An 11,568-nucleotide genomic window follows, 5' to 3' on the forward strand; every position below is an offset into this window, starting at 1 on the left:
CAAATAATTATAGCTCCGCCCCTTATATGTAGGTGGTTTTACATTTACTTTGTTGTTAGGCTTAGTTTATAAATAAAGAGAATCTAAATTTTCTCACATTTTCGTAAAATTAATCTCACAAAAAGGCCGAAATTTGGAGGAAATGTTTGATCTTATAAAAGCTTCTTTTCTTATATAAAACAAAAAATATTACATAAATTGTGCCCCTGACAACCATAAATCTTTTTATAATTGATTAATTCTCAAAAACAATAAATACAAAACATAATTTTTAAAGTTTTTTTATAAAACGTCAGACTTTTACAAAAAGCTTAATTTGTCTGACCTTTGTACCACTCTGATGTTTGTATAGTCTGATGTTTGTCCAGTCTGACGTTTGTCTCTCTGACGTTTGTCGCTCTGACGTTTGTCTCTCTGACGTTTGTCGCTCTGACGTTTGTCCTAGTACCGTTAGCGAGATTCCTAGGTACAACACAGACAGACAGACAACCACACAGAGAGACATCCTCTTACTTTTATATAATAATTAGAAGAGAAACAATCTTTTACTTTCATAATTATTTCATTACATTTAAACATTACAATTTCTTATTAATACTTTAATCAAAAATAGTTCGCTAATATCAAAATTTGTATAAAATTCACATAAATATTGGCTTTATCGAAGGTTTTTATTTTCTATGGTGCGTCTGTATTACATAATGAATACCAATTTTTGATTTAAAAAAGCAGGAACAAAATTTTCTTCTTATTATTATTTTTTTTTATAAATTTAATTAGTTAGTTCATTAACTAGTAGTGTAGAAACGTTTCAACCAACAATTTTAATTAACAGCAGGGTTATTTATGTTTATCGCCATTGGGGATGTATGCCCATTACCCTGTCCCGTTTTAGAAAAATTTTGTTAAAATTTTTGCCCCCAGCCATAATATGGTTTATTTATGCAAAATAATGACCCATGCAAAATATTTTTTCTGTAATGCAAAAATTGCGATGGTACAAGCACTGCAAAATTTTTAAAATTTGCAAAAAGACCTGTTTTTAAAGCTCTTGTACCATCTCAATTTTAAAGATTTTTAAAAAATTTCAATTCTAGTGTGTCAAAATAAACCTGAAATTTACCAAATAAAATGGGGGCAGTCTCAATTCTAACATATGAAGGACAAAGGTGTAGCAAGTAATCTTTCAAAGTAAAAATTGCCAGATTTCATACACAAATAATAGGGTTAGGCCGGATTAGATGGATACAGATATCCGGCTGATCTATAATTCTGGATATCAAGTATTTAGGTTTATATTGACACACTAGAATTGAAATTTCATAAAAATCTTTAAAATTGAGATGAAACAAAAGCTTTAAAAACGGTCTTTTTGCAGATTTTAAAAAGTTTGTACCATCTCAATTTTAAAGATTTTTACGAAATTTCAATTCTAGTGTGTCAATATAACCCTAAATACTTGATATCCAGAATTATGAATCAGCCGGATATCTGTATCTATCGATTCCAGCCCAACCCCATTATTTGTGTATGAAATCTGGCAATTTTTACTTTGGAAAATAACTTGCTACACCTTCTTCCATTATATGTTAGAATTGAGACTGCCCCCATTTTTTTTGGTAAATATCAGGTTTATATAGAAACACTAGAATTGAAATTTTGTAAAAATCTTTAAAATTGAGATGGTACAAGAGCTTTAAAAACAGGTCTTTATGCAAATTTTAAAAACTTTGCAGTGCTTGTACCATCGCAATTTTTGCATTACAGAAAGAATATTTTGCATGGGTCAATATTTTGCATAAATCAACTATATTATGGCTGGGGGCAAAAATTTTAACAAAATTTTTCAAATCCGGGACAGGCTAATGCCCATTGTCTTATCCCTTAAGATCCTTGATATAAGAAACCAGTTTAAATATTAAGGGCTTGGTTACCCTATAATTATTATTTTTCTGATGGTTAATTTAGCTTCGCTTTTATGAATATCGTTTATCTTGCGTGTTTGAAAAAAATGTAAGAAGATATAAACATACATACGTTCTAAATTAGCCCATAGGAAAACAGTAGAGGAACAATCCGACAATATTATTCATTAAAATTATGTAAATGTTCACAAAATTACGATTTCTGTTTTAAGTTTCCAAAAGTTTCTGCTGAAAAATCCTCCAATTCAAATCCAGGAATCAGGGAACAACTAAAAAAAGGCTAGAATGAAATTTGATTATTATTAAAAGCGAAGCTTTCTATATTTAGGGTTGATAGGTCCGTCCTTAATAGGTAGCTGTTATCATTAATTTAGGCAAATTAGACTTGTCCTAGGGATTTACAATTTACAATTTAATCGTCGATTTAGACATATAAATCCCCTCCCCCCTCCCCCAGTAATAAGATATACCCAACAGGCAAAATTAAGTTATAATTAACTGTAGCAGTCCATCAAAATCATGTTGATTTTTAATATTTTTGACAACATTTTTTATGCAATATAATTATTATTTTCATCTGATTTTTACAATTCTTATTCCTACTACAACAAGGTACAATGATATAAGCGAACCATCCTAAAAAAATTATGTATGTCTTAACACAGTATCCTACATTTAATCAGTTTGCAACAAATGTTCGTTTGTCATACAGTTTGAGAGCTTTGCTTTTATGGATGTTGTCATCCTTGTTTTGTCTAGATTTATTTACCTGTAAACTGAAAACCTGGTTTTATCAGCATGCTTTTCTTCTACCAATCTTGTAAACCAAGTTTGGGCAGGAACTGCATAAAAAGGCACCTCACCCTTTTCAACCTTACAACATGTATCGTAAAAAAAAGGATGATAACATCCATGAGTAGCGAAGCAAGGATGGACAAACAGACAAAGTGTGTTGTAATTTTTTTTTAAATTGATAGAAAAAAGATGAAAGCAAAAAAAGGGTGAGATAATTATTAAAAAATTGCGAAAACTTTATACATATTACATATATCAACAAATAAATTTATTTTTTATTAGATACCCTTTGGTAAGGGGTATCTAAAGAAGTTGTATCAACTTTTTTTTTATAGCTAGCCGGTCCTTTTAGTAAGTAGTAGATGTAAAATTTTTCATATAATTCAGATATGCAATCGGTTTTTTTGTAGACCTCTTATTTTTTAAGTAATTTAAGTTTAAAAAAAAAAAAAATTAAGTCGATTTTAAGGTACTAAAATGCAACAAAAAAAAGAAAGAAAATGGCCATTATGAACAAAAATAGTAAGATCTTTAATTTGACACCTTACTTTTTCAATTCTGTCAGGTAATTATTGAAAAAATCGATTTTTTTAAACCCACGAGAATAAAAACTTTGAACTCAATTTTATCATTTCACAAGTAAAAAAATATGGGTTCATATATAGCTTTAGAATCAGAAAAATATTACGAATCCATTGTAAGCAAAATTGAAAAAAAAGTTTACAATATAGTATATAAACTACAATAAAAGGAATTATATGAAAATATCATATTATATTGTACAGGCAACGTCTTAACTCTTGAATTGACTATAAAAATGGGAAGGGGGTATAGAGGGGGTAAAGAGGGGGTAAAAAAGGGAAGACGATAGTGTTGCCAGAACAAAAAATACAATTGGCCATTTTTATATTTTTTTATTTTTTTACTTTTTTTCAATTTTGCTTACAATGGATTCGTAATATTTTTCTGATTCTAAAGGTATATATGAACCCATGTTTTTTATGTCTGTTTGAGAAAATATTTAGGTCTAAAGTTTTTATTAAACCGAGGTTAAAAAAATAGATTTTTTCAATAATTACTCAACAGAATTTTAAAAGTAAGGTGTCAAATTAAAGATCTTACTATTTTTGTTCTTACTGGCCATTTTCTTCTTTTATTTTGTTGCGTTTTAGTACCTTAAAACCGACTTAATTATTTTTTTAAAAAACTTAAATTACTTAAAAAATAAGAGGTCTACAAAAAAACCGATTGCATATCTGAATTCTATGAAAAATTTTACATCTACTACTTACTAAAAGAACCGGCTAGCTATAAACAAAAAAGTTGATACACCTTCTTTAAGAAAACTGCTGTCTTCCATAAAAATCATCTGAGAAAATCACATACCCCCCATATTGTTACTGAATGTCGGACAGACAGACAGAGTTAAATATAGAGTAGCTTACTAAGAAACACAAATTTTCCCCCAAAAATAAGTCAATAATAACCTAAAATAGTTTAGGTTATTAAAGAACAGTACGTAGACAGTATTACTGTAATACTATCAAATAGCATATTAGATAAAGAGAAACTTATTTAGATACTGTATAAAAGCCTGTGGTGAATAGATGGACAGACGGTGGAGTTAAGAGGGGGGGCAACTATGCCCCCCCCCCCCTCTATCTCTGCTCCTGTTACAGATAAGAACATATTTTTTTCTGGTGGTTCATATGCATTTTTAGAGAAAATTACTTCTTCTAGTGATGGCTGTCAGACTGCTTCCTAGCCGCTTTTTAGCGGCCAATATAATCCACGATATTAATGATAGTCTATAGTCTTAAATATATATATAATATCAAGTATGAAATAGAAAATCAGTCAAAATTCGGTCAAGGAGCGGTCAAACAGCCATGACCTTCCTAATCACGGAAGTTTCTTATTGCTCAAGGATTCGCCAAAAATTTAGGTCCCTAGCTATAATAGAAGCCACGATATTCATGTATACGTAAAAGCCGGACAAAAAATCGGTCACAGAGTGGTCAAACAGTCATACATCACTTTTCTCAGATGTTCATTATTCTCCAAAAATTAGGTCTCTATCTTATACACAAAAGTTATTACTTAGTATTTTTTCTTATTTTGTTGCCACCTAACCGACGTTGACCGGACACCACGACCGACACAGACCAGTTATCCTTATAAAATCAACTCTTGCCGACGTATAATTAGTATTACTAAACTTAAACAGTCATGAAGTCACTGCTCTCTATCCTACCTACAAAAAAATGGCATTAAAAAAACTAGAGGGGGACATATTTTGTCCCTCCCCCATCCCCACTCCGATCTGTAATGGTAAAGTGCCCATTTACCCCTACCCTGGGGGTGCCGTAGGCATCCCCAACCATTTAGGAGGGGGTAACAAAAAATTTTTTGCGCGCTTCGCGCGTATTTGTAATACTAAATATTTAATTAAATTTAAATAACCCCCCCAAAAAAACTTTTACCCCGGGGGTAAATTTTTTGGGGGGGAAACAAAATTTACCCCTTCCAACAGATTTCAGGGGGGGGTAATTACCCCCCCCCCCCCAAGCAAATTTTACCCCCGGGAAAAAAATTTTTTGGGCGGTAAACAAAATTTGCGGCGCGCTTCGCGCGCCATTTTACCCCCCCCCCAAAAAAAAAGAATTACCCCCTCCTTAAAAAAATTGTACCCCCCCCCCAAAAAAAAGCTTGGACGTCTATGAGCTATACTGAATACAAGAGTATTTCTGACAATATTACTTACATTTTGTCCAAGAATAATATCCTCTGGGTCTTTGTGTACCCCGTTCCTAAATATTCTAATTGTAACAGCTGCACCATAGTGGTGGAAAAGCATCTCTGTGGATTCACATCTAAACAAGGATGACAACATTCATAAGTAATCAGAGGCGTGCAGCCTCTACACCCTTCTTGCTTTCAATAGGGAGGTAAAGGGGTGATTACCCCCCTCCCCACTCCAAAATAAAAAAGCTTGGACGTCCTTTACTATATGAAGAAAGATTCAACCCCCCCCACACCCAAATGCCGTAGGCAACCCCAAAAGTTTTCACTTTTAAATATTTACCCCTCCCCCACCCCCAAAAAAAGGGTCACTGTATGTAAGTAACGAAGCACAAACAAATTATGGATGGAAATAAAGTGAAGAGCAGATGTGCAGAGGTCGTAAATAAAGAATAAATTTATTGCAAAAAATCACAAAACTTTCATATTTGATTTTTTTTGTGTTTTATTGTTTATTTTTTTATATTGACTGACAGACCGACGGATGAAATTAATTCTATACTTTATCAGGGAGTAAGGGAGGGGACAATGGGCAATTAATTCAATATGAGAGTTATCAAAGAAAGGGCATGAAATCCAGTTTAATCCAATAAATTTGTAGGAAATTATAAAGGGATTGTTAATTGAATAATAGATTTCTATAGCGTCATGTAAAGTGAAATCACAACTTGTTTTTGATTAAATATATTGATGTTTTATGGTGTGATTTTTATATTACAAGATTATTGGACCCGGCCAGCTGCTAGCAAGAATATGACTGCCCCTTTTTATTCTGTTTATTTCCCTTGCCCCTTGCCCCCACCTCCCTTCTCCCCGTCTGCTACATTCCAAACTAACACAACGAGTAGTTATTTCCCTTGCCCCCACTTCCCTTATCCCTTCTCCCCGTCTGCAATATTCAAAACATACATAAAGAGTAGCGGCAATTCATGCGCAAGTACCCAAACTCAGTCAGAAACTGCTAAATTCTTGAATATTCGATCCATTGTCCCCTCACTTACTCCCTGATACTTTATGCTCATAAGTATAAGAAATCTCCACAATACAATCTCAGCCCTTTATCTTTAATAGCAGCCGGAAAAATAATATTTTCTCATAGCGTTACGGACTGACTTACTGACTGCCAGACGGACAAAGTGAATTATAGAGTAGCTACACTACTAAAGATCCCATTTAAATCTTCTAAAAGAAAATATCTGCAATTTTTCAAAAAACACATTGAATAAAATCATCCTTGTTTTTTCCCACGTACTGGTAATGGATATAAATGCCCTGGAGAATATAGTTAATTTTGTTATCAACAACTAATTCCAGATAATTACTCAGTTAATCAACAAAATTAAGGATAGGCTAATTCAGGGTCCAATTTTGTACAGTACACATTATTTGAAGTAGTGATGTGGTAGACGGCATCATACGGACAAGCCTTTCCTAGAGTATACTACGCTCTGGGACTCCCGGCAAATGCAGATGTTAAAACTCCACCCATCAACTTTAGATATGCTATCAAAAGACGGTCATTTTGATAAGCGGTCACCCAACCCATTGTTATGGAATACAATGGCCACCTGGGCATGGGGAGGGGATTACCCCCTCCCCCTTTCCGCAGCCAGACCTTCCCTTTTCTCCCTTCATCACCTGCCTACCCCAAGGAGGCAGCCTTCCCTCCTACCTTTGCGCCTGTGGACACAGCCCCAGCTCAAAGGAACCCCTCACCAGCTACCCCTCATAATCTATTATTATACTTCTATTTGCTATATAAACCTGTATATCTATTGTAATGAATCACTTCAAATATATCTTTTAAGCAGTAACTACTTGTAGTTATTTATTGATAGAATCTTTAAGGCTAGGGGCTCGTTTGAATCGAACTCGCTCAGTAGGGTTGAACTGCTTCACCCCTACCACAGTGAAACAAAAGCAGAGAGGGGACATTGGGCTGTTTTGTACTAGTCTCCAAAGTTTTCTAAGAATGCTTTCTTGTTCATTAAATTAACAACTTTGGAAACTTTTTAAAATTTGATTGGTTGGATATTAAGTTGAGTGTCCGAACTTATTGTAATCTACAGAGGGGGTAATTTGTGTATCATCATTGAGGGGGTTGGAAATTTTTTTTTTTGGGTGAGTGTAATAAAAAATTTAGTAGTCAAATGTACTTGAACATACCATTTATAATGTACTATATCGCTAGTTAGTTCCATGTTAGTATATGTAAGTACTGCCAAAAAATGTACTATTTTGCATGTATTCTTGCTTCAAAGGGTTTTACTACAAAATGTTTCATTTTAAGATTTTGGTTTTGGTTATTCGGCTTAAAAGCTATGCAAATATTTTACTACATACATTTTAATGTTATATAATGGTTTACAAGAAAAACAACAGAAAAATTTATTATAGAGTATCTTCGCTGCTAAAACAAAAGTTGCTGCACTTTGTTTACTATTTGATGAGTTTCGCTTTGAAGGATGTTGAGTCGTTGACATTCTTGTTTTTTTCAGCAATGGATTTAGAATATTTGTGGATAAATTGACAGGGGATTATTTGTCGTCAATTTAGCTTGCTAAAAAGGACCTTATCTATTGATCAGTTCGTTCGTCCAGTAGGGATGGTGTAAAGTACATCCAAGTAATAATATATTGATTATTTCACCTGAATAAGTAAGAATTGTCGGAAAACTGTGGAGATACTTCTTGTACAAAATATGCTACTGTTCCAATATTCCTGAAGATAAATTCCTTCTTTAACATTAATATGATGTCTATGTGTTTGTTTGTTTCGTATAGGGAGGGGGGAGGGGGTTAATAGATAGGTGAATAACCTTCTTAGAACAAATCTTAAATGAAATCACTAATATACTCTTTATTACTATTATTTACGTCTTCAAAAGTCGTCTTCAATCTAGAACATATTCTTATCACCTTCAATAATTTACAAATAATCATTAATCTAGTAATCCATCATTAAACACAAGCTTCCTGTTTTATGCTTACTAACCGCTACGACCCCCAAGGCCTCTAGGGGTCAAAGAGAAGTTTCGTGGGGGGGGGGGGGGGGTATGTGTGGGGTCATGTCGACCCTTTCAAGTTTTAATAAGAAATAGTAAAATGGGTTTAGGATTTTATTCCACAGGCGATTTCTCTTGTTAGATACTCTCCCCCAAAAATAGAAATAAACCTTCTTTTACCTAAACGAGACCCATATCGGTCAAATGTTTAGCGAGGTCTAAAGCTACAGACAGACACACAGTGAGAAGACATCCTGTTACATTTTGTTTACCTGGTTTTACAGCTGGTTTCAACAGTCAAAGGATCCCTGTAAGCTTCTGTGAAATATCCATCCTCGTTTCCAGGATGCTCAACTAAACAAACAAGGATGATAAGCAGCTTATAGTGCCTAATAAAAAGTGATCTCATACAATACAAATGACCAATGATAGGCCATTATACATTTTAACATTGATCAATTTCAATGTATACTGGCTTACCAATGGTCAATACAGATGACGTTATTCTTATTAGGCACTGTAAGCTGATTCAAGAATGATAACATCCATAAAAGCGAAGCTCTTGAATAAAAAGGTAAAACAAACGAGCATGAGCCCCTGCAAAACTTATTAATCAGAATATTAATCTAAAAGTAAAAAAAAGGACATACTTACATTTTGGGACTTTATTACACAGATGTTTCGCTTAGAATATTGTATATTAAACGTAAAAACGAATTTTTAGAAGTTGTGATAAAATAGAAACTGTGCAGATATTTTTGATTATTTATGTTAATATTAGGGTTGGGCCGGATATCCGGTGTGGCCGGATATCCGGCCGGATATCCGGCAATTTTATTTATCCGGCCGGATACCGGATATTGAAACTATCCGGCCGGATATCCGGCTCTATAATTTTTTATACTTTACACCAAAAATCTCTGCTTTTTAAAATTTTAAATGGTTATAATTTTCTTATTATTGAAGCTAGAAGAACATTTTTTCTGAACAAGTTTAACTTTATGTAAATTTATATAAGATTTCTGAAGAAATTTTTTTTTGCTACTTTAGTATCTGGTAATTTGGCCGGTTATCCGGCCGGATAACCGGATATTTGCCGGATATCCGGCGTTAGCCGGATATCCGGCCGGTTACCGGATATCCGGCGTTTGAAATCAGCCGGATATCCGGTATCCGGTATCCGGCCAAAAAAGTATCCGGCCCAACCCTAGTTAATATCTCAAAAAATACGGACGGACGGACGGACGGACGTACGGACGGACGGACGGACCGACCCTAATTATAGAAAAGCTTCGCTTTTAAAAAGAATTTTGAGAATTACATTAGTACAAAAATCAAATTTAACAACTTGAATTAATTATCTAAATGTTACTTAACGTTCCAAATTCCATAATACATAAGCTAATTGGAAAATTCAAATTAAATTGAAATTTTATACATTTATTGAAGTAGCATTAATTAAAAATATTTGTATTAGCTCAGCTATTTCATATTATGTATACACAAACCCATAGACGCCAAAGATTTTTTTTTTTGGGGGGGGGGGGGGTAATTTAAACTTTATTAAATATTTAGTATTAAAAATGCGCGCGAAGCGCGCAAACATTTTTTTTATCTGAGATTTTTTATTTTGGGGGGGTAAATACCCCCTCCTAAATGGTTTGGGGTGCCTACGGCACCCCCAGGGTAGGTGTAAATTTTAAATGGGGGGGGGGGGTGGTAATCGCTACATTACCCCCCCCCCCCCTTGGAGGTCTATGCACAAACCATTCAAAGGTTTTTTAAATAGGCCAAAACCACCCAAAAGATGAATGTAAAACAGCCATTAAAAGGTTCAGTGGTAAGTGAGATATTAACGGACAAACAAAAACTACTTCATGTATTAGAATATGTCCTACACTTCAAGATTATACCTTATTAATTAAGGAATTGTCAACAAGGTTTGATATAGATAACACATTTATAACCTGCTAAAATTTTAGTTGGGATATTTTTCTAGTGGCGATTACTCTCTCGTCGATCAAAGGTGGAGGTACCCTCCTCCAAAATAAATATGATCTTATATGTACCTATAAAACGCTTCACTGTAGAGGAGAACCTTGTCTGTTAAGTGAAAAGCAAAATCTTTCTCTACAGACATACTCTAAAATAGTTATAAACCTTCCCTGGACCTTCAAAAGGCTTCACTGCAAAGGAGAATCCTAAAAGTTTAGTGGTTAATGAGATCTTTTGATACACACAGACGGATAAACAGTTACAGAACAATACCTACCTAAATTCAAAGCTTTAATCCAATATTGTGCATCATCTTTATCAGCCATTTTTTATCTATAAATATTTTTTAGAATTAATAGCGGATACGTCCCTAGCATCTAGTGGCCTAGTGGCTTTGTATTCGAAGGGGCAGAGAGGGGTTAGAAAAATAGCTTAAAACCATTTAAAGACTTCAGTCTGATAACAAAATAGCCTAAAACCATTCCAGGGTCCATATACCCAATCGGTTCAGTAGTTGATGTGATCTTAAGCTACAGACAAAAAAAACTGTACTACTTTATATAATAGAATAAATTACAAATAAAGAAGGATTTATGAACAGTAATTGTAATTGATTTGTGCTACTTAAGATCACAAAACAGCTTTAGAGAAAAATTACAACCCCCCCCCTCTCGGGAAAATACTTTTTGGGGGTTTAAGATCATCCTCTAATAACTTTAAGTATGTTTGTTGACCTTTTAAAAGCTGGATAATGAAAATTTAAGAAGAGTTATTTAAAGTTACATATTATTATCACGAAGCATATTGAATAACTGACATGAATTTTAATAAAACAAGTTTTCAATGTCCATACAAAGCAGCTATTGATTTTTTTTCAATATTAGCATAACTTTGTTCAATTAACTATTTTATATTACAGATTAGATTTAAGAATTAGTTTTAAATAATATTAATTATAAATTTATATTCAGTGGCGATTAAAGGGTTTTGCCAAAATTTTTACACATATTACGATTGTTAACCCCCTGAAACCAAAATCGAGGGCGG

General features: G+C 33.6%; 1 protein-coding gene across 2 annotated transcripts; it reads right to left on the bottom strand.

The window, feature by feature from the left end:
- Positions 1–2,037: 2,037 nt before the first annotated feature.
- Positions 2,038–10,865, bottom strand: LOC145323787 (uncharacterized). 2 transcript variants are annotated; one of them, XM_080166325.1, is made up of 6 exons: positions 10,799–10,865; positions 8,799–8,880; positions 8,172–8,243; positions 5,485–5,593; positions 2,695–2,798; positions 2,038–2,194 (listed from the first exon to the last, which is right to left on the bottom strand). In XM_080166325.1, exons 1-6 carry the CDS (start codon positions 10,845–10,847, stop codon positions 2,119–2,121), a joined length of 492 nt encoding a protein of 163 aa, XP_080022451.1. In that variant the 5' UTR covers positions 10,848–10,865; the 3' UTR covers positions 2,038–2,118. The 2 variants fall into 2 exon arrangements, with proteins under 2 accessions (XP_080022451.1, XP_080022452.1); XM_080166326.1 differs by lacking the exon at positions 2,695–2,798.
- Positions 10,866–11,568: the final 703 nt, after the last annotated feature.

Source organism: Acartia tonsa, chromosome 7, assembly GCF_053477335.1.
Source record: "Acartia tonsa isolate MP-2025a chromosome 7, ASM5347733v1, whole genome shotgun sequence".
In the NCBI taxonomy this organism is placed as follows: Eukaryota; Metazoa; Arthropoda; class Copepoda; order Calanoida; family Acartiidae; genus Acartia; species Acartia tonsa.